This window comes from Gobio gobio (genome assembly GCF_949357685.1).
Source record: "Gobio gobio genome assembly, chromosome: 17".
NCBI lineage: Eukaryota > Metazoa > Chordata > Actinopteri > Cypriniformes > Gobionidae > Gobio > Gobio gobio.
In genome coordinates this window covers 4,021,662-4,046,497 of record NC_137110.1, presented here as the reverse complement: position 1 = coordinate 4,046,497, position 24,836 = coordinate 4,021,662, and the positions used below count along the sequence as shown (strand labels likewise).

Genomic DNA, 24,836 nt, shown 5'->3' with positions numbered 1-24,836 from the left:
CACATCTTGAGTTTCACTTTCAACATTCAACACTTTTCCTCGGAAGGCGGAGGCCGAAAGTTTACTTGGTAAAGTTTTAAATATAAATATTTTTCTTACACAAACGCGTCGATTTGCTTCAGAAGGCCTTTGTTAACACCCCAGAGCCGCGTGGAGCAGTTATATGATGGACAGATGCATTTAATATGGACTTCAAAAACAGAGCAACTATTACTGCTATTCTAAAGCTTGGATTAGCCAGAACATTTTGTAATATAACTCAGATTTTATTCGTCTGAAAGAAGAATGTCATACACCTCGGATGACTTGAGGGTGAGTAAATCATGGGCTAATTTTAAATTTTGGGTGAACTATCCCTTTAAATCCATGCTTTAAAAAAAAAAAAAAGTACAGCCTGTACAACACTGTAAATGTTAACATAAAATGAAAAAGAGACACCATGACTCCTGTGATGACAATGTAAAAATAGTTTCCTTTATAATAGGGCTGGGTATTGACAAATTTCACAAGCTTGCAATTCGATTCGATTCAATATCGATTGTTTTGGATCTATATCAAGCACTAGGGATGTCATAAGTACCGGTACTTTGGTACCACGTCAGTACTGAAATTATAAAAATGTGACGATCCCAGCATTTCTGTAGTACCGACTCCCAAATATATTCGGTACCCGCAACTGCATTCAGTGGCTTCCGTGTTTATCTTAGCGCAGGACTCCAGACTGTAGCCCAATATATGCTACAATATATACTAGTGTCTGTGGATATTAAACTGCAAAATACTATTTAACCCTCTGCTGCTCTTCATTTAGGGGTTGCATTGGTTGTCTTCCCGGTCATAAGTGACCGCACACCTAAAAATTAAACTTCCTCCACCCCTGTAAAACCAATGCAATTTATTTTTCTTCAATAATATTTTTTCTTTTTAATTTTGTATTTTGAGATGATTTGATGGTATTATTTTATATTTATGCAATAATTATGGTCTATTTTTGCCATTGAAAATTATATATAAAAAAAAATTTGTAATAAAAAAACCCAAAATTAATTATTGCATTATTTCAGGTTAAAATAGAGACTAGGCCTTCAAAATATATTTTTGAAGGCAGATTAGCGCCGTCTTTTGGAATTATTAAAGAAATCATGCAATGTGTGTGTGCACTAGAGGTCTCTATGGAGAGGCTTGAGAATTGCCTAGTTCTGTTTAGAACATATTTAGTGATTTTGTTGTTGTTGATGGATTTGAATATATATTTTAAAAATCTCAAAGACTATTTATTATAAAGTTTTAGATATTTTTTTTGTTTGTTAGAAATATAGATTTTTTTCTGTGAATTTGTGTTTTATCAGATTTCCCATTCATTTCCTATGGTGTCATTTTTGACCGAAGAGCTCAAGTGGCCACTTAACCACTTAACCATTTAGCATGCTCGAATCATGGCCCCAATCTTTTTGTGTGTTTACATACCTAACGCAAGAAAAGTTTCATATTTTTCAGATGAAGCTGTGATTTTAAAAAATTCTAAATGTGGTTCATAGGCTCAGTTTTTCATAGGTGTGTGTGTGTATAAGTGTGTGTGTGTGTGTGTGTGTGTGTGTGTGTGTGTGTGTGTGTGTGTGTGTGTCAATATCACACTCTTGATGTTTGAGAGTGTCACCCCTTCACTGCTGTGTACTTTTTTTCAGCTTTGTGGCCGATTTGTAGATTGTACACACAAATATTCAGTGAATTTTTGTGTTTTTGCCGATTTCCCATTCATTTCCTATGGTCGCTCATTTATGACCGAAGACAATGAACGCAATTTTTTGTTTTTACGACCAATTAGCAATGTCGAATCATGACCCCAATCTTTTTGTGTGTTTACACACCTAATACTTGAAAAGTCACCAGGTTTCATATCATTCCGATAAAGCTGTGATTTTTAACATTTTAAAACAGAAAATTTTCCGGTCAGAAATGACCGAAGAGCACCAGAGGGTTAAATATTACTCCTGCATGTTCTGCGTCTCTGTGTGAATGACGGGCGGTCGGGCGATGCACACACACACACACACACACACACACACACACACGTGCGACACTCCCTCGCTGTCTTTGTAGTCTCTGCCGTGTGTCACTATATGAGGACACAAACACATAAACCGTCACTTCATGAGAAAACTGTCATATCATGAACACAGACACTCAAAGGTCTTCACGGCAACCCGTCAAAATAAAAGTTTGGTTTAAAAAATATTAAATTGACAGAATATATTAGGCTGCTGTTGTAGCCTACACTAGATTTAGCTACGTCTCTATGTAAAAATAATAATACGTCTTTAATAATTATAATTATGCCTAGATTGTTTATAAAAAAGTGGAAAATAATCAACCATGTTTACTTTAAACAGCATACAGCCTTTAAATATGTATGTATTATTTACTTATAATGATTATCATCATAAATAATAAACTTAATACATTTAATAGTTTTTTTAAATAGTTAAATAAAAATAAAAAAAATTGCTGTGGTACCGAAATTGGTAATGAGTACCGTAAAATGTTGATGGTATTGTGACATCCCTATCAGGTACAATACATGGCAAATGAACTAATGTTGTAAACTATGGCAGTCATGTGTAGCCTACTATAACATTGAAGGTAAAAATTTACTGATTTGTAAACAAACACTTAAAAAAATTATAATAATAAAGTTATATGAAATGTAAACATTTCAATAGTGGCTGTCATAACTTGCCAGATTTATTCAAACATGTATTAAATATTGAAGAACATAAATTATAATGAACATGAAGCCTAATATGGTGCGTATATTTATCAAAATGCTCCTCTCTGGAGTTAATTTTTCTAGCTGACTCGAGTTTATGGAGACTGGATATGGTTTTTCTGAGGTAAATGTGACATTACAGGACATTGTTCACAAGCGGTTTTACTGGCGTCTGCAAATGCACAAGCAAACTTATTAGGGGTGTAACGGTACACAAAACTGACGGTTCGGTACGTACCTCGGTTTTGAAGTCACGGTTCGGTACGGATTCGGTACAGCAGTTTTACAAAATTGCTTTTTATTAATTTTTATTCAACAGTGGTTTAATGAAAAAAAATTGTGTCTGTCCTTAAATTAATTCAGTTATAACTAAAAGTTTCTTAAAGATAATGCTGTAAACTATATAGGGAGCCCTTACTTACATATTGCTATTAAAGATTAACAACAGAGCCCAAACTATTAGCCTAAATTCAGTTGCTATTTATTTTTAGATATAATAATCAACACTCATAAGCTTCACATAAGGCAGTTTTTGCAGTAACTTGTAAATCGAATTATTATAATTTTTTCTCCAATTTTTTGTTGAAATATAATCATTTAGTGGCTGTAATTTTAATGACAGGTTTATTTAAACATACATTAAATAAACAAGACATCACTAACAGACTAAGTAGTATATAATGAATATATATAGGCTAATATAATGAATATATAGGCTAATATAATGAATATATAGGCTAATATAGTGCATGTATAACAGAGTTAATCTCTCTAACGTTAGTGAGCTAACAGCTGTGGACACTGAAGGACTTCTGAGGTAAACGTGATTCTACACGACATTGTTTACCAGCTGTTTTATTGTCTTTCCGCGGTTGAATCACCGATGGAGTGATTACACAACATATGATACGTTTCAGTAAGTTGTAATGTATCCTCAACAAGATATTAATTTATATTTATTCTCTTCCTGATCGCGACGCGTTCACTCGCGCGGCGCGCGCTGCCGCTTGAGGTTGAACTGATACGCGTCTATCAGTCACGTAACATTTAAGAGCATTAAAATGCATTTATCGTTTGAATTTCGTGATAAAATGGACTGAATACTCAATGGGCCCTATCTTGCACCCAGCGCAATTGACTTTGTACACCGACGCATGTGTCATTCATATTTTGCACCCGCGCAAAGCGCGCTTTTCCCTCCACAGAAGCACGTCGCTAAACTAGTGAATGAACTTGCGCTCCCTGGGCGGTTCAGCGCAAAAAAGGAGGCGTGTTCCGGCGCAAACAATCCCTGGTGCTATTTTGCTGTTCCATTAAACAATTGCGCCACTGACCAGAAAAAACCTAGTCTAAAGTCAGTGGCGCGTTGCGCGTTGTTCATTATGCTATTTTAAGGGCGCATGCTTGACCATAATGTATAGCGTGCACAACGCGCATACACTTTGCTCATGTAATCTACACAGATGCAACAGTTATTTTTGCAAATCATAAATTGTTGCACTAAAAAAATATTAACACATGAGATGACGGAAATCATTGTGGTGTGCCACGAAGATGTGAAAAAATAGGCATAAATCTAGCTTACAAATGATTCAGGCTAATTGTAAAAATTAAGGATAAGACCTGTTTGCCCAATAGTGGCAAGACATATTTGTATATAAGGACATCTGACAAATTGGTTTGTCCGTCAAGAACCAGGAAAAAAAATCGACTGAAAAACTGAAAAACCTGAAAGACTGAAAAAAAAAGACTGTGAAATCACCTTTACCATAATGTACAACATTACAACTTCACTTCTCTGTCTTTCACTGCTCTTACAAGAACATCAGTCTCCTCGGTTGTGAACCGCTCCTGGTGTGCGCCTGGTAAATACACCATAATAATAGCAATCCATAATGGAACTTGCGCACCTGCTTTTAAAGGGAATGTTGGATGACGCTCGGATTGGTTTATTCACGTTACGCCCAAACCACACCTATGAATAATGAAGCTACTTCAGACCAACCCATTTTAGATTTGCGCCGGGCGCAAGAGCCATTTATCCCGCCGGGAAAATAGCAACAGCGCCGAGACCCGCCCACAAAGTTACTTGCGCTTCGCGCTTTGACAGTTGCGTTTCAGATCGTTAAAATAGGGCCCCATATGTTCGTGTGGGAACTAGGATTGAAGTGTGTTCCGCGCTTTAAACAAGCCGACTGTTAACTGTTAAAGATACACGCGTGCACCGAACCGAGAGCCTTGTACCGAAACGGTTCAATACGAATACGTGTAACGTTACACCCCTAAAACTTATAGTCATGAATGTTGTGAATCCCTTACAATATATCGGCCACCATATTGGTTTCTGACGATACATTTTTAATGTTATCGTTATGGGCCCGATAAGAAATTGAGGCCAAAATCTTAAAGCCGATAAATAATGTATTATTTCCTTCAGCTGAGACACTTCCGATGCGCACTGTTCATCATGATGGGTTTGAATTGCTTGAAATATGATTTTAAATCACTTAAAAAATGAAAATGCAACATGTGCAGCTCAAATCTGCTACATAAAACTATAATAAAACATTATCATTGTGTGTTTGGGACATGGAATTTAATGGTGAGACTTTTGTTTTTGTAATCAGGCTCTCAAAAATGATATAAAAATTTAGACCTATCATCCAATATATCGGCTTTCAAATATAAAGAATTATCGGTTATCGGCCAAAATGTTCATATCGGAGCATCTCTAAATAATAACTAGTTGACTAAACTAACACTGCTGGTTGTTAGGATTGCTAAGTTGTTGATGTGAAAAATGTGAAAAGTCTGATCACGTAGTAAAGTATCAGCACATTATTTAAATCTTAATGTTGTTTGTTCAAATCAGAAAGTATGAGCGACTGACGTTTGCCGTATTTACATGATCATATAAATTCTGCAAGCGTGTGAATTAATATATGAGGAAATAGATTGAGCGTCTCAGCCGCAGGTGGCCTCAGGCCTGTTGTTAGAAAGTGAGAGAGAAACAGCGAGGGCACATCTGTGAGCATCTCTTTGTCTCTGAGTCTTACGAAACGCACCTCTTTCAACGCCAGACGTGTTTCTGCGTACTTGCTTTCCTGGGTAGAGTCTCAGACTGGTGCTGTGTCTCTCTCTGTGCCACTCTGTACCCACATCCTGCCACGACACCCGCTGCTGCTCTACCTAACGGCAACTAAACACACACACACACACACACTCAATGCATTTTCAGGAGAATTATGGGTGAATCTCATCATAACATGTCCAATTTAAACTTCAGACTTTGGGTGAATTATCCGTTTATTGTGTGTTAATTCATGATAATTCGGTAAAAATGTTCAACCCAAATCTTCCTTATTATCATTTTTAATTTCTCATTAGTTTTTCGTTAATAATATACAATTTAATCAGCAAAATTAAAGGCAGTACAACTAATAATTTGTTGTTTCAGCTTAAAAAAAAAAACTTTTCGTGCTGCCTCAACATTTTAAGTTTAGTCAACTCAAATATCCAATTTGTCACTTAATACTTCACATGTGTGACCAAAATATCATGCATCTCACGGGTATTTCTGTGGCAATAGCCAACAATACATTGTACGTGTCAAAATTATAAATTTTTCTTGTATGCCAAAAATCATTAGGATATTAAGATCATGTATGAAGATATCTTGTAAATTTCCTATCGTAAATATATCAAAAATGTAGTAATATGCATTGCTAAGGACTTCATTTGGACAACTTTAAAGGAGATTTTCTTAATATTTAGATTTTGTTTGCACCCTCAGATTCCAGATTTTAGATATTCCTGTCCTAATAAACCATAAATCAATGGAAAGATTAATTATTCAATTTAAAAACTGACCCTTATGACTGGTTTTGTGGTCCAGGGTCACACCTCAAGTTGACTAAACTTAACATTTTTAGGCAGCTGAACAACTTTTTTTTTACATTGTACACTATTTATAAATGTTTTTCAGATGAAAAAAATAGGTAATTTATTAATTTTCTGTTTACAGTACAGAGAATATGGTTTTGTCTTAAAAAATTTGGGGGTGAAATCTTTTATCTTTACAACCTTTGTTCAATTATATATTATGCACATTCAGACACATGTTCATACACAAACACTGTACAACTTGTTGGTTTAACTTGGGGAAAAAAAGGAAGTTACCTGGTTAAAAGGTTGAGTTCATTGAAATTACAATTTTGAGTTAATACAATGAAGGGTATTTGTTAATGAATAGAAATGGAAAATGATTATGTTATCTGAACCACATTAATTATTTAAGTAGATCTGACAAAAGATAAAAAGTTGTGATAAATCATGAAAATAATTAAATTCTTAAATTCTGTAAGAATTTTCGGTAACACTTTATTTTACAGTGTCCTTGTTACATATGTTACATGTATATACCATAGTCATAACAGTAAATTATGCATAATTCCCACTAACCCTCAATCAAACCCTAACCCTATAGGAAGTAGTAGTTAACTAATATTACTCAGTACTTAAATATATAATTACACTGCAACAGAACCCTTTATTTTAAGGTGTCTTTGTAACAGTGTAATTATATATGTAAGTACTGAGTAATATTAAGTAACTACATGTACTTACTACAGGGTTAGGGTTAATTGCATGTAATTATGCATAGTTATTACTACAGTAACTACATGTAACAAGGACACTGTAAAATAAAGTGTTACCAATGTTTTTTTTAAATAAATCTCTTACACAGAGAAAAAAGGAGTCAAAATTGTCCCTTTTCATGGGTAGCAGCTCGTCACTGGGACAGTACCCTTAAAATTACATCTTTGCACCTTTTTTACTCCTAAAAGGTGCATATTAGTACCTTAGAGTACACATACGTAACTTACGGTACTACAATGAAAACTTTTTGTGGTAAAAAAGGTACAAAGATGTCCTTTTAACCTCCTGGGTGCCACTACAAGGACATTATATTTGAGTGAATTTCTCTGACACATACATATCAGTTTTATTATTCAGGGCTTTTCACAGATAACAATTGTTTTGAGGTTTCAACAACTTCTCCTAAAAATGACTGAATGAATAATCAAATTTAGCACTCTTATGGAAATATGATAATAGTTTGTAATATTTTGGAGTTATCATTTAAATCTTCAAATTGTTTGTTATAAATCAACATCTCTCTATTGACTTTCATTATTTGTGTTATGAAACAGGGCATTGATTTCATAAATGCCCACTGTAGAGACACCAGGACTTACATCATGTTATCAGGCATTTTAAGAGACGCAACAAGTGAATAGGGAAAGAAATTACATATCAATGTTCCTATAAAATATTAGATATTATTGTGAAAATGTTGCCAACTACTACTCCCATTATTACACTTCTTTTCATTACATGTTGTTCCAAGAACATATTTTACACACATATTGCATAAAGTAAAATGGTATCATTCCGTTATATATTTCAAAGTTTAAACAAAGTTTGGTTAAAAAATCCCATTGTTTCATGTTTATTTCAATCCTGGTGTCCAATACAAAGGACATAGCATAACATATGAATAAAATATCATTTTTCAAAATGTTTTAACCCCATTTGTTTCTTATGTTTAAACAATGTGAAAAAAAAACAACATGGAAAAAAATACTAAACTCAAAAAACTTTTTTGTACAAATTGTACTTTAAAGACACTTTTTTCCCCTCTGTGTGAGCACCAAGTCTGCATTTTGATTTTTAAAAATATTATTACAATTTTAAAAATGTGTTTTCTATTTGAATATATTTTAATATGTAATTAATATCCTGTGATCAAAGCTGAATTTTCATCATCATTATTCCAGTCTTCAGTGTCACATGATCCGTCAGAAATCATTCTCATATGAGGATTTATGATTATTATCAATGTTGAAAACAGTTGTGCGCCTTCATATTTTTTGTGCAAACTGTCATACATTTTTTCAGGATTCTTTAATGAATAGAACGTTCAAAAGAACATAATTTATTTGAAATAGAAATCTTTTGTAACATTTTGTTAATTGTCTTTAGACTCTCAATTTCATGTGTTCTTGCTGAATGTCTTTCTCTCTCAAAAAACGAAGAAAAATCGTACTGACCCCACACTTTTGAATAGGGCTGAGCAATTTTATCGATTCTGCGATATAAATCGATATTTTTTCTCCCACGAAAGTATCGATTTTTAAGCCGCGAGTATCGATACATTAGTCCCATTCAAATCCCTGTGTTTACCCCCATTTGCGTTGCAGGAAGAGCGATTTGGTCAGCCAGCCGCTAGTATCGCTGTAGAGCAAGTTACCCGCACTAACTTTACACAGACGCCGACGTCTATCTCTTCTTGTTTACGGAGTCAGAGCGAGGAGATTCAAGAAAATGGCGGCGAATATAAATCCAGTAACGTTCCCTTCATGCTTAAAAGCAGATGTGTGGGAGCACTTTGGGTTTAAAAAGAAGAAGGAAAGCGACGATTTAGACTCAGGGGTCAACAACATGAGTCGCCCGCAAGGACCACACGAGTTGCCCGCGGGTCTGTTCTAAAAATAGCTCACCATAGCAGCTGCGTTCAGTCGCTTCCGTGTTAATTTAAGCGCAGGGCTCGAGTCCAGACTGAAGCCGAATATATACTAGTGTCTGTAAAATAAACTGCTAAATTACTCCTGCATGTTATGCGTCTGTGTGGATGACGAGCGCCGCGCGCGCACTCGCTCTTGTAGTCTCTGCCGACACAGAACGCATAAACCGTCACTTCATGAGAATTTACATTTATCATTTGAGAAAACTGGGTGCGTCTCATTCAGCTCCTGGTTCAGTAGTCAGGGCACTGATCAGGACATGAGTCAATGGGCTGAGCCCTGACTGAACTAGGGAGCTGAATGACTGAGACGCGCACCCACTGTCATATCATCATGAACACAGACACTGGTAATCACGGCAACCCGTCAAAATAAAAGTTCGGTTTAACGTGAAGAGATTGACTACAGATTGTAGCCTACAGTAAATTTAGCTACGTCTCTATGTAATAATAATACGTCTCTACTAATAATAATAATTATGAAATAAATAATACTAATTATATAATTATTAATGGTTGCTTATTTTTCACTTGATCTTTCATTTATAAACAATGTTTACTTTTAAACAGCATAAAGCCTTTACATGTTTATGTATTGTTTACTTATGATTATCATCATATATAATAAAACATTTATTTAAAAAAAAATAGTGGTATTGTACCGACTACTGGAACTACTACTATACTCTTTCAGGTGTAAAACAGTTTGGATAGTTGTTAATAAGAGAATTATGATGCATTATTTAAGAGTTTTAAGTATTATATAACATGAGTAGCTCTCTTTGACTTTCTTTTTTAAAAAGTAGCTCTCAAATGAAAAAAGGTTGGAGACCCTTGACTTAGACAAAGCATTGCGGTTGGTTTGCAAGCTGTGTGACACAAACGTGAAATACTCTGGAAATACCAAGTGTCAGTGTCAAGCTAAAAAAGCTGTCAAAGAAACTGTTCAGAACAGGCCACTTGCTGCAATTTTTAAAACTCCATTGTTAATTTCAATACTGCAATTTATTTACTTTTCAAAGGCTTGTAAGCTACAGTTTGCACTGTTTCAATAAATGGAACAAATTTTCTCAACACATCTTTGATTCATTTTGTCCAGCATTTGCAAGCTGTAGACTCTCTGTCCCGTCAGAGACATATATTGTGTAATTGATGATTTTAGTTTTCAGTTCAGTTAATTCAATCCAAGTAAATGAAACGCTCACAAGATGTCACCAAAATCACTCTGTCCCCTTTAAATCTTTCAGAAAATGATGTAAGTGTATCGAATTGTATCGAATCGTATCGTTGGCTGAATATCGTGATATATATCGTATCGTGAGCTGAATATCGTGTATCGTATCGTGAGATTAGTGTATCGCTACAGCCCTACTTTTGAAGTGATGTATTTTGAGAGTAAATCTTGCACAATGTGCAGAGTCAACACACACCTTTTAACTGTAAATATAAAAACGACACTGATCTTTGATTAGAAAGTTTTGTATATTTGAGTTCATGGTCAAAATGGTCACATTGGGGGATTTTACTGTTCATTGTCATTACAAACTCGTATGACTCTTTTTTTTTAATGATTGAAACACATTTAAAAGTTTGGGGTATGTACAATTTTGCGTTTTTTTTATGTAAAGGCTTTATTTATTAGCTAAAAATACAGTAAAACAGCTATTTTGTTTGAATATATTTTCAAATATAATTTATTTATAATTATCGAAGCTGTATTTTCAGCACCATTACTCCAGTCTTCAGTGTCACATGACCCTTCAGAAATCATTCTGATATGAGGATTTGATGCTTAAGAAACATTTATAATTATTGAAAAAAGTGCTGCTGCTTTATATTTTTCAAGAGATACACTGTAAAATCCAACAGTGATTCTAACTAACCCTTTTTAGTTAAGTTTACTTAATGTCTTAACTTAATTGTAAAACTCTAGTACTATTCACATACACCTTGTTTACTCCGAAAACCCAAGTTAAGATTAATTAATTGGTTTGAGTGCTATTTTAAGAAGCCAAAAAAACAACAAGTCACCATTATGGTGATCAGTGTTTGATTGGACCGTGCATATTATTGTAATTCTCTTCCTATTGATGCAGCAATACAACAAGAAATCACAGTTATTTGATTTCAAAGGAAGATAAGTAATAAATAGGTTGCTTTTAAAAGTTGACCTTGCTTCTGACTGAATAATTAGGTCTGAAATTAGGTCTCCTTTTAAAATTACCCTATGTAATATTTCCCTTTATGTCGTATAATGATCGTTTACAATTTTAGTGCTAACACTTACGTCATAAACACCTGTGAAACCTTTAATTGGGTTGATATAATCCCTCTATATTTGGACAATATCTTGTAATTGATCATGCTTGAGTCACACACACACTTCAACATTCAGCAAAACACAACAATGGTAACTTCTATAGCTATACTAAGTCAAGAGTAAATCTAAAGTAAATTATCAAGTACTCTTTTAGTCACTAGAACTCATGTGTAAGTGAACTATACTAAGTTTTTGTTAGCACAACATACTATTCCTATTTCACTTTACTTGTTTTTTTAAGTAAGTAGTTAAACTAATTAGATTTTAGTATTGTAGAAAGTTCAACAGCATCTATTTGAAATAGAAATCTTTTGTAAAATGTTTTACTTTACAGACTTTTAAACAATTGAATGTGCTCTTGCTGTATAAAAGTGTCTGTCAAATCGTACTGACCCCAAACTTTTGAAGTAGTGTATATCGAGAGTAAAACTTGCACAATGTGCAGACACTTCTAAAAACACAGCTGATCCATGCCATCAAAAGCTGTTCATCTACGTTTTGGAAAGTCATATTTGTTTTCATCAAAGCTAAATATGTTCCAAAATGGTCATAGATTTGGGGGATTTTTTCTGTTCTGGATTTCTGTCATTCCAAACCCATATGACTCTTTTTTTCTCAAAATAGGACAGGTGTTATAATAAATTATACTAATGCTACAAATAAAAGTTTACAAGAAAAGCACCATAAAAGAAGTTCATATGACTACGCACTCAAAAAAAAGAAGATTTTAAAATAAAATAAGCTCAAACAACACAAATCTTTCGTTTTTTACTTAATTGCAATTGCACTCAATTTTATTACATTAAATGAAATTACATTTGTAAAATGTTAAGTTAACCTAAAACATTTAAGTCGGGGCTAGTTCCCAGCATGCTTTGCATAGAGATGGATTATGCAAAGTGCTGTTTAATGTGTTTTTTTTTTTAGTAAAGGGAAAGACCTGTTAAAGTTTGATGTTATATTTGACATTTAAAAGATGTGTTATGTCGTGACGATTTTTGAGGTTTCCATTATTGTGATGTGTAGACCATGTGGTTAGGCTTTGGGTGGCTACGTGCTTACTTGCATGCTACAACTTAGCATGTGAACAAGTGTTGCGTTGAATATTAGTTTTTATAGGAATAAATCAAATAGATTCGTTCGACACAGTTCCCACACTGATAAAAATTAATCATTGAGGCTGTAAGTGTCACATAAAATGTACAAATAAATCTTTATTTGTTACTTTACTTACATTATTTGAGTAGCTCACTTAATTTGGATTTGTAGCAAAAACATATTTTGTCTAATTATATATCGCACTTCTTATCCTGAGTAACCTAGACAAGGCTTTGTAGACGTGTGCATTTCCAACATACTATTTAAGTTACATTTACTTCAAATATTTACTGCTGCAATGAACCCTCATTAAATTAATTTATTAATAAATGTTCATTTCCAACATACTTTGGGTTCATTTTAAGCAAGCAATACAGTAATTTTAAAACAATAGTTGAGTTAAATAAAACTAGCAGCAGGTCGGGCAAACATTTAACCCAACCGCTGGGGTTAAAACAACCCAATCACTGGGTGTGTCCATTTTCAACACAACTCGGGTTGTTTTTAACCCAGCTTTGTAGCGTTTAAGTTTAGGTATTGGTTAGGATTAAAGGATGTAGAATAAGGTCATGCAGAATCAGGCATTAATATGTGCTTTATAAGTACTAATAAACAGACAATATCCTAGTACAACCGTTCTCACTCCCACGGCGTCAAAATCTGAAGCATGGTCACAAACCGTCACAATGAAGACGCTAAAGGCACCTCTAGACGTCACTATATCGACGTGCAGGTGCTCCATTCATTCCAGTTGTTTGCCCAATGCCTCAGATCAAGCCGCATCTTGCATTTGTAAAAGCAGACATGATTTTATTAATATTTTATTCATATTTAAAGGCTACTTTTATATTTTGGAGCAACTAACCCAACTCCTACCCTAAACCTACACACTTCTCAACAATATAAAACACGTAACAGTCAAATACAAGTACAGTCTCAGGTATTTATTGCACAAACTGACCAAAAACAGTATAAAAGTATTAACTCGTGTTGCATTCCAAGTCTTCTGAAATCATATGATATCTTCATGTGAAGAACAGAGTTGATCTTAATGTTTTAATCGCTGAAATTAGGATCCCACGGCTCGGTGAACACACACTCATTCATATCTCATTCAAAGGACACACACAATCTTTAGCATGATCGGTCACAAGAGCCAATGACATTTTACAATCAAAGCTGACTTAATGACACAATCGGTCACGAGACACACGAGAGCCAATGACATTTCACTATGAAATCTGACGTAACGTTTCTTCGGGCGACACTTTTTGAAACTTTTTTGCCTGATCTTCGGCAGATTGAGACACTGATCGCAATCAATCGCACACAAATCAATCGTTTGGCCTCTACTTTATGAATTAATTGTGGCTGCAGTCGTATCTGCTGTTATATCCTGTGTTTTATATCATATAACACACACATGAGCACGTTTAGGGATGGGATGGGGTTGGGTTAAATGTAAAAACGTGTCTAAATAGAGTAAATAAAATAAATGTAAATAAAATGATGCTGGCTGATTAAATTGAGAATCACAATCCAACATGTCATAATGGCAAAATCATAACCCAATATATGATCATCATGACGATAACATTCCCATGCCCAACGCGTCTGTGCATGAGGCCAAAGGTTTCTCATTGAAAAATTAATGGAGCACCAGCGCATCGAAAAAGATGCCTAGAGGTGTGAAGATGAAGATATTTTAGTTGAAATCCGATCGCTCAGAAAGTCCTCCATTGTCTCAATGCACTTTACACTCTCAAGACCCATAAAAGACACTAAAGACATCGTTACAAAGTCCATCTCACTAGTGGTTCTACAATAACTTTATGAAGCGACGAGAATAGTTTTTGTGCGCAAAAAAAACAAATCATGATTCGACTCACTGATTCATAACGCTTCAAAGCTTCATGATGCATTATTTTGAAATCGGTCATCACTATATAAGTCGTTATTTAGGGGTTTTTTGCGCACAAAAACTATTCTCGTCGCTTCATAAAGTTATTGTAGAACCACTGTAGTGAGATGGACTTTGTAACGACGTCTTTAGTGCCTTTTAAGGGTCTTGAGAGTGTAAAGTGCATTGAGCCAATGGAGGCCTTTCAGAGCATCAGATTTACACTAAAATATCTTCATTTGTGTCTGAAGATGAACGGAGGTCTGACGGGTGTCCAACAACATGAGGGTCAGTCATTAATGACAGAATTTTCATTTTTGGGTGAACTAACCCTTTAACGTCTTCATTGTGATGCGAAAGACACTTGACCATGCTTCGGATTTTGATGCCTTGGGAGTGAAAACGGGTTGCCTAATAATATGCATGTTAATAAGCAACTAATAGCGAGAACTGACCCCTAAAATAAAGTGTTACCGAAACATTTCCCATGCACAAACGAGATCTTATTAATATCTCTATTGTTTCTCCAAGCAATGAGCAATCAGATTAAATATAAACATGTGCTTAAAGTATTTGTTTACAAGGAAAATTGAGTTGAAATTACTTAAGGGTAGGGCTGTAACCATTTGACCAAAAATAAAAATCTCGATAAATTGAACATTTTACCTCGATTACGATTAATGAATGATTATTTTTGCTTTCCTTTTTTTGTCCTCGTAGTTCACTGATAAGGTTTGTACTGTAAATATTTTCTACTATTAAAGGTGGGATATTTTTTTCTAATGAAAGTGCATTTCTTTGTGATTTTAAATCACTTGAAGGAAACGGTTCACTTTCAGCAGTTATTGTCTATGGGGCAGATTTCTGCTTGTTGTACATCAGATAAATTAGCACCTACATTACATTTATCTGAATGCATTAATGAGAGAGTGATGGTGTGTGTGAATTACTCATACCGTCTCTATTCATTATGAAGCTGTGGTTTGTACTTCAAAGATTTAACAGATGAGACTGACGGGGCGGAGTCACATGACTAAAACCGAAATAACCGACATGGGAAAATTACGACGGTTAGAGGCTCTAAATTTGGGTTTCGATTAGTTTTCGATTAATCGTCCAGCCCTACTTAAGGGTGCATGTTGAAGACATGTAAAGTCTATTTAGTCAAACACAAATGAGATGAGTTCAAAATACTAACACCCTACAAAATGCTGGGTTAAAAACAACCCAAGTTGGTTTAAAAATGGACAAACCCAGTGATTGGGTTGTTTTAAGCAAACGTTTAACCCAACCACTGGGTTAAAACAACCCATTCACTGGGTTAAAACAACCCAATTGCTGGGTTTGTCCATTTTCAAACGAACTTGGGTTATTTTTTAACCCAGAATTTTCTAGAGTGTAGAAGTCTCTTTTTTTTGTAAAACCAATGCGATAGTGCGCACACTCTTAAAAATGCTGGGTTAAAAATAACCCAAGTTGGGTTGAAAATGGACTAACCCAGCGATTGGGTTGTTTTAAGCAAACATTTCCCAACCGCTGGGTTAAAACAACCCATTAACTGGGTTAAAACAACTCAATTGCTGGGTTTGTCCATTTTCAAACCAACTTGGGTTATTTTTAACCCAGCATTTTCTAGAGTGTAGAAGTCTGTTTTTTTTTTTAGTAAAACCAATGCGATAGTACACACACTCTAAAAAATGCTGGGTTAAAAATAACCCAAGTTGGGTTGAAAATGGAAAAACCCAGCGATTGGGTTGTTTTAAGCAAAAATTTAACACAACCGCTGGGTTAAAACAACCCATTCACTGGGATAAAACAACCCAATTGCTGGGTTTGTCCATTTTCAAACCAACTTGGGTTGTTTTTAACCCAGCATTTTCTAGAGTGTAGAAGTCTGGGTTTTTTTTCTAGTAAAACCAATGCGATACTGCACACACTCTAAAAAATGCTGGGTTAAAAATAACCCAAGTTGGGTTGAAAATGGACTAACCCAGCGATTGGGTTGTTTTATCCCAGTGAATGGGTTGTTTTAACCCAGCGTTTGGGTTAAATTTTTGCTTAAAACAACCCAATCGCTGGGTTTGTCCATTTTCAACCCAACTTGGGTTATTTTTAACCCAGCATTTTTTAGAGTATGTGTACTATCGCATTGGTTTTACTAGAAAAAAAACAGACTTGGGTTAAATGTTTGCTTAAAACAACCCAATCGCTGGGTTAAAACAACCCAATTGCTGGGTTAGTCCATTTTCAACCCAACTTGGGTTATTTTTAACCCAGCATTTTTTAGAGTGTGTTCACTATCGCATTGGTTTTACTAAAAAAAAAACAGACTTCTACACTCTAGAAAATGCTGGGTTAAAAACAACCCAAGTTGGTTTGAAAATGGACAAACCTAGCAATTGGGTTGTTTTGACCCAGCGGTTGGGTTAAATGTTTGCTTAAAACAACTAAATCACTGGGTTAAAACAACACAATTTTTTTTTAGTAAAACCAATGCGATAGTACACACACACTCTAAAAAAATACTGGGTTAAAAATAACCCAAGTTGGGTTGAAAATGGATTAACCCAGCGAATGGATTGTTTTAAGCAAACATTTCCCAACCGCTGGGTTAAAACAACCCAATTGCTGGTTAGTCCATTTTCAACCCAACTTGGGTTATTTTTAACCCAGCATTTTTTAGAGTGCAGTCTTCATATGGTAATCAGATCCCTCTCTTTATCTTACTTTATCTACTAGGAATTACTAGATTTTATTAGTAGTCTTAACTAAATGGTCAGATTTCGAGCAACGGTTTTCCTTCATTTAATTAAGTTCGTTCAACGGCTGTTTTTTGAGTGTAGGCCTAGGAACAGACTGATATTGTGTGGAAGATTCATTAGATTTGTCGTGTTATGAAGGTGAGCAAATGATAACCGACTTGTATTTTTTGACATGCCCCTTTAACTGCACGAGCAGTTCTTTGTGAATGAAGACAGTCTGCGGTTTAGGAGATTTCTACATTCTCATTCACATCCACCCAGATCTCAACTGCAGATTCTCCTATTCTCTATTTTAAGCGGCGAGCCTCGTTCCCGCCTCCAGCCCCCACATCCACAAACACACGTACACACTGATCCTAACGGTTGTAGTGTGGAAGGAAGCTTGCGGTTTGCCAACAGTATCTTAAAAGCTCACACATCCATATGTCATCCACAAGGTTTGTACTCGTGTAATCACACACACACGCACACACACTCACGCCACAAGAGCATGCGATCACACACAGATTTTGTCGTTGATACAGCCACTGCTATCCAAACCTGAATGTCTCTAGAATCCCTCTTTTCCCATTTTGAGTTTACGATTGATTTCAAAAGCAATGACTGAGGATTTCAAAGTCTCTTGGTTCAATCTCAGATATTCATAAACTTCATCAAGAAAATGCTTCACGTTGGCTTTCGAACTTTCTTTCAAGAGCAAATCTATGTGGCCTTCGACCTCATTTTCACCAAATCACATTATTTGCATTGAGTTTGAAAGAAACTAATACTTTTATTTAGCAAGGATGCGTTATAACTGATCAAAAGTGACATTTATAAAGTTGCAAAAGATTTCTATTTCAGATAAATACTGTTCTTTTGAACTTTCTAATAATTAAATAATCCTGAAAATTGTGGTTTTCAACATTGATAATAATCATAAATGTTTCCTGAGCAGTAAATCCTCATATGAGAATGATTTCTGACGGGTCATGTGACACTAAAGACTGGAGTAATGATAAATTCCGCTTTGATCACAGGAATAAATTACATTTTAACATATATTCAAACAGAAAACACTGATTTTAAATTATAATAATATTTCACAATATTATTGTTTTTACTGTATTTTTAGCAAATAAATGCAGCCTTTAATTAAAAAAAAAAAAAGTTAACTCTTACTGACCCCAAAACATTTGAATGTGTTTCAATCATTATCAATAAAAACAATATCAATGTTTATATGGTAAACGTGCAGCCATGGTACGGCCGCGAAGATCCGCGACTATTACGCAGGAATGAGAAAGTAGTTCCTAACCATATCGGTGTAGAAAATCGCAACTTTTCATTTTCAGTTGGTCTTAGCACACGATGTAACTGTAGAAGAGTCAAGTTTTAAATAGGAAAAATATTGAAAGTGTCTTTGGTCATTTTTTGAATGAGATGCTAATGGACTGATCAGAATCAATGATGTATGCTAAGCTATGCTAAAAGTGCTACCGCCAGATACAAAGATCGGCTGAATGGATTCAAAAACGGTAAAATTCAACTATTTAACTCTAGGGAACTTGTAAAATGAGCCTATTTTCAAAAAAAAGTGGAGTGTTCCTTTAAGACAGTAATAACGAGAGTTAAAGGGATAGTTCACCCAAAAATGAAAATTAGCCCATGATTTACTCACCCCCAAGTCAAGAGTTATATTACAAAAGTCCAGGCTAATCCAAGCTTTATAATAGCAGTAATAGTTTCTCTGTTTTTGAAGTCCATAAAAAATGCATCTGTCCATCATATAACTGCTCCACGCGGCTCTGGGGTGTTAATAAAGGCCTTCTGAAGTGAATCGATGCGTTTGTGTAAGAAAAATATCTTTATTTAAAAATGTATTTCATTTTTTCTATGGCTCAGCATCAGCCGACCCCGCACCATCACTTCCGGCGAATAAGGTCAAAATACATGCAAAATACCGGCGCGATCATAGATATATACATAAATTCCTCATTAGTGCCTGCGCGGTCGAATGAGGCATCTACGTATATATCTCTTTGATCGCGCCAGTATTTTGACCTTATTCGCCGGAAGTTATGGCGAATTCTAGATGCCATTCGTCTGATAAGAGGTAAAAAAATAACTTAAATACTGTTGGGTTTCTCGCAGAAACCGATGGTTTCGTGTCTTAAGACATCAATGTGTCGCCACGAGCCGCATGGGTTAATATGGATTTGTATGTCTGTGTGTTTTTACTCTCATTGCTCTCATACTCTAAAATATCCCCATTGACATCATTTATACGACTATCAGACTGCAACGGTTGAGTTAAAAATCTCAGAGAAACTCAGTAACACACTGCCGTAAATATGTAGAAATGTGGAGTTTATTTATATTTATAACATGATACAGTTGCAATGTCACATTACCAAGAGTGCTGTTTTCCTGAATAACATCACGACTGAAAACGTCACGCTGATTTCAAATGACAGCTCCATAAACAATTATTAACATTACGTCACTTACATTTTGATGCAATATTGAGTGTTTTTGTTCTATTTCAGCAGCGAAAATAGTTCCAAAAGATCACAGCAGAACGAGTGTCACCACAACAGCGTGTTAGTGAATGATTCAGCGTTTTGAATGAATCTATAGAATCAAAGATTCAATTAACTATTCGTAAACGACCGCCTCATTCTTGAATGAATCAGTGTTTGAACAAATCGACTCAATGATTCGCTCATTCAGACGGTCACCTGCTGCCACCTACTGGTGCTTTAGTTTCATCTTTACAACATTTCTTATTTGTATATTCAAAAAATATTTAAAACAATCTCATAACATTATTTAATGCAGTTGTAATTTTTCAGTGTAAATTATTTAATTTTACTGGTAACAGCCAGTGTCGTCTTCTAATTTAATTTATTGATACAATTTAAGAATATAAAAGGAAATCTGAATCATAGCCTATATTTAATAAGATTAGGGGAAAATGCCCTTTATAAAAGGTAAAAATATCACAAATATGCATATGTCAAAGCTGATTGAACACTGGTGAGAATATTGCTTCAGAATAAATGTTATTTACAACACAAAAAAAAATATACAAAAATATTTTGTATTGCCGATTACAGCCGATGTTGTATGTTACAGCCGATGCTGTAATCATTACAGGGTGAGTATACGTTGGTTTGACGATCAGATGTAAGAAAATTCCTTGTTGTGTTACACAATTACAAACATTCAAACTCTGACTTTTATTTTATTTTGATTAAAAAAATGTGTGCATGCGCCACCACAACAAGTCCCACAGCTGCCCCCCCCCCCCAATGTGTGATTGACAATTTTGCCCTTGTATGTTCGACTGAAGAAACAAACACACCTACATCTTGGATGCCCTGGGGATAAGCAGATAAACATAAACATTTCGTTTTTGGGTGAACTATCCTGGCTCTAACCACAAACTAGGGTGACCACCATCAAACAAACCAAATGTGGGACGATTACTAAGTTTGTGTGGGACAATGTGGGACATGATGTTACCAACACTAAAACATAACCTGAAACTGTTGTATAATAAATTCAACATCACTGAGCCCAAAGGCAGCAGGCATCATGCAGATAACTACTTTTGAAACAGTTCTGACCAAGTACAACTAAAATCCAACTAAATGAATAATGAAACAAATAAAACAACATTAAATTAGTTAATCTTATATATATATATATATATATATATATATATATATATATATATATATATATATATATATATATATATATATATATATATATATATATATATATAAATTTTTGGGGGGAACTGTAGTTTTTATTTTTTTATATACATATATAAATTTATATACAGAACTATCCATTCGTTTTCTGACAGGGAACACATGGAACGAATCCCCGCTCCACATTTTGATTGACAGCCGTCACAACCTACTAGTGACCGTGTTTACTCCTTTCTTTTCAACCATTGGATATGGTTTAAAAAAACGGATTTTGTATATTTGTGTAAGGCGGGATGTTACTTCTGACGAAGCGCTGTTAAAAATAGGTGAAAAACGATGCCGCGAAAATAATAAATAAAATGCTTTCTTAAAAAGGCAAAAGAACGCATGCATGTTTTCTCAATACACTCTAAAAAAAAAGTCTCGTAATCATAAGGGAACCTTTTTTAGTGCTATATAGCACCAATTTTGGTGCTTCAGTGGTTCTTCAGAGGTGCTATATAGCACCTTAGTCAAAGAACCGCTGAAGAACCTCTGAAGAACTGCTGAAGAACCACTGAAGCACCAAAATTGGTGCTATATAGCACTAAAAAAGGTTCCCCTATGATTACGAGCCAAGAACTATTTTTGGTGCCATATAGAACCTTTTTTTTTTTAGAGTGTATGATCATTAAAAATCAACAGACTGGTGAATATGCAGGACATTTTCTCAATATGCGACATGCGGGACAAGGGGTGAAAATGCTGTGCGGTACAACGCAAAGCGGGACAGGTGGTCACCCTACCACAAACGTACACAATATAAACCACAAAACTACGTAGCCATTGTAAATTCATACTTACAAGTTGTGATTCTGAGGAGAAAGCTGGTCCGAATAAACTGGTGCTGACCCATCTTTCAAAAGCAAGCGTTATGCAAATGTATTTTCTAGTGACGTAGAACCATCACGCATTAGGATTCGAAATACAAACGACTCCTTTACGCAGTTCAGAGTCAATTATTTCTTTTAAGAGACAATAACTTTATTTATCGTGCACTTTCGACTTTACGGAACGTTTACATTCACACTGCATGACATTTAATAGGCCTATTCGAAAAACCATAATAGGGGCACTTTAAAGAATAAAAATATAAAATAAAATACATTATTAATTTTTTTTTTAACGTAGACCATGTTAACTCACCAGAACAAAGCCATATTTGATCTAACATTAACTGATGTTCCTTCACAGGACTCTAGTGAGGAGTTCAGAAATGGCCGACGCCTGTTGGAGGATTGAATCCCAGTAGGGTTGCCTTCAAAACACACGACGGACGGCATCCTTCAACATGTCTCTGACCACCACCAAACCCGATTTGTTGACGTCCGCCCAAACCCTGACCCCATTCCCAGTCTCCACCCTCACCACCTTCTTCCCTGTTCTCACAAGCTCAGGAGAGCCCAGAACTGACCCGGAGAACGTCACGTCCAGGACCGCCTTCCGCCCCATCACGCCGTCCGCCAACCAGACCGGCCTGAACTCCACGCAGCTGCCCGTCGCACCGGTGGAAGGCGCTGGGATGGGGATGGTGCTCGTGCCCTTTGGCATCATCACAGTCATTGGGCTCGCGGTTGTTGTGGTGAGGAAAAGAAATGATCACGGTATCCACAAAAATGTTAAGCAGGATCATGTGACACTGAGGACTGCTGACAATTCAGCTTTGCATCACAGGAAAAATGACATTTTAAAATGCATTCAAATAGAAAATAGTTTATTATACAATGTTTTTAGAAGTCTATTCTGCTCACCAAGGCTGCATTTATTTTATTTAAAATACTAATATACACTCTAAAAAAAAAAAGGTTCTATATGGCACCAAAAATGGTTCTTGGCTTGTAATCGTAGGGGAACCTTTTTTAGTGCTATATAGCACCAATTTTGGTGCTTCAGCGGTTCTTCAGAGGTTCATCACTTTGGAGGATTGTGCTAAACGCTGCACGGAGAGTCCAGAATGCAGGTCTCAATCCCTCACTTTTACTTATAACTGAACGAAAATGCATTCATTCAATTTTGTTTGTTAACTTTAGTACATCTTTGCATGTAATCTCATAACTATGTTGTCTGATGCAATTTCAAAATACCTATTAATTTTAAATGTAATACAGTTAAAATTATAATCAAATACTTTACCGTTTAAAGCATAACAAAAATGATTAAAACATTGATTTAAAATGCACACTCTAAAAAAAAGGTTCTATATGGCACCAAAAATGGTTCTTGGCTCGTAATCATAGGGGAACCTTTTTTAGTGCTATATAGCACCAATTTTGGTTTTTCAGAGGTTCTATATAGCACCTTAGTCAAAGAACCGGTGAAGAACATCTGAAGAACCGCTGAAGCACCAAAATTGGTGCTATATAGCACTAAAAAAGGTTCCCCTATGATTACAAGCCAAGAACCATTTTTGGTGCCATATAGAACCTTTTTTTTTTAGAGTGTATATATATATATATATATATATAATTATTATAAAATAATATTGTTTTCTATTTAAATATATTGTAAAATGTAATTTATTTCTGTGATCAAAGCTGAATTTTCAGCACTCTTTATGCAAAACATTATTCTTCTCCTTACAGCTCCTGTACATCCGGAAAAAGAAAAGGTAAGGAAATGTGCATTCCTGTATCGCTCCACTACAGTCTTAAAAATCAAAGGTTCTTCAGTGAATATTTAATAAGAGGCTGTAAAACATTTCTGGTTCCCACATTGATGCCGTGTTGTGTTTTTCTCCACAGGCTGGAGAAACTGAGACACCAGCTGATGCCCATGTATAACTTTGATCCAGCCGAAGAACAGGACGATCTAGAGCAGGAACTCTTGGACCACGGACGGGACGGAAGCCCAGCAGGACCAAACTCCAAAGTAAGAGCACAACACGGTCGATAGGGGATACATTGCTGGTTTTAAAAATAAAATTGTTATTTCTGTGTAGATAGATAGATAGATAGATAGATAGATAGATAGATGGATGGATGGATGGATGGATGGATGGATGGATGGATGGATGGATGGATGGATGGATGGATGGATGGATGGATGGATGGATGGATGGATGGATGGATAGATAGATAGATAGATAGATAGATAGATAGATAGATAGATAGATAGATAGATAGATAGATAGATAGATAGATAGATAGATAGATAGATAGATAGATAGATAGTAGTGATGCACCGAAATGAAAATTTTGGTCTGAAACCGAAACCGAAAGTTTAGGATGCACTTGGCCGTAAAACGAAACTGAAGCCGAAAAAGGCTTCTTTTAAAAACATATACTAATATATATATAGCTTGAATTTAATGGATCTGAAATGAAAATAAAAAAATCACAAACCAATAAAATAATCAAACTTTTTAAGTTAAATTAATTTACATAACAAAACCTAAAAAATATTTTTTTTACAATAAATATAAATAATACTACCAAATAATATTATTCTTTAAGTTTTATGTTCCATCAAATAAAATAGTTTTTTAACAGTTTTGCAAAAAAAGATCCACAATTATCAGAATAACTGCACTGGATGGGTGGGTAGGTAGATAGATAGATAGATAGATAGATAGATAGATAGATAGATAGATAGATAGATAGATAGATAGATAGATAGATAGATAGATAGATAGATAGATAGATAGATAGATAGATAGATAGATGG

The 24,836-nt window shown here is 35.1% G+C and overlaps 1 protein-coding gene across 2 annotated transcripts in view; it reads left to right on the top strand.

Moving 5' to 3' along the window:
* The window catches only part of cUnh3orf18 (chromosome Un C3orf18 homolog), a 31,406-nt gene that overhangs the window by 1,213 nt on the left and 5,357 nt on the right, over positions 1-24,836 (top strand). For both annotated transcript variants that reach the window (XM_079841639.1, XM_079841640.1), the window contains exons 2-4: positions 22,368-22,755; positions 23,756-23,781; positions 23,915-24,041. In XM_079841639.1, the coding sequence (XP_079697765.1) occupies positions 22,465-22,755; positions 23,756-23,781; positions 23,915-24,041 (444 nt within the window). In that variant the 5' untranslated portion in view covers positions 22,368-22,464. The remainder of the gene's footprint in view (positions 1-22,367; positions 22,756-23,755; positions 23,782-23,914; positions 24,042-24,836) is intronic.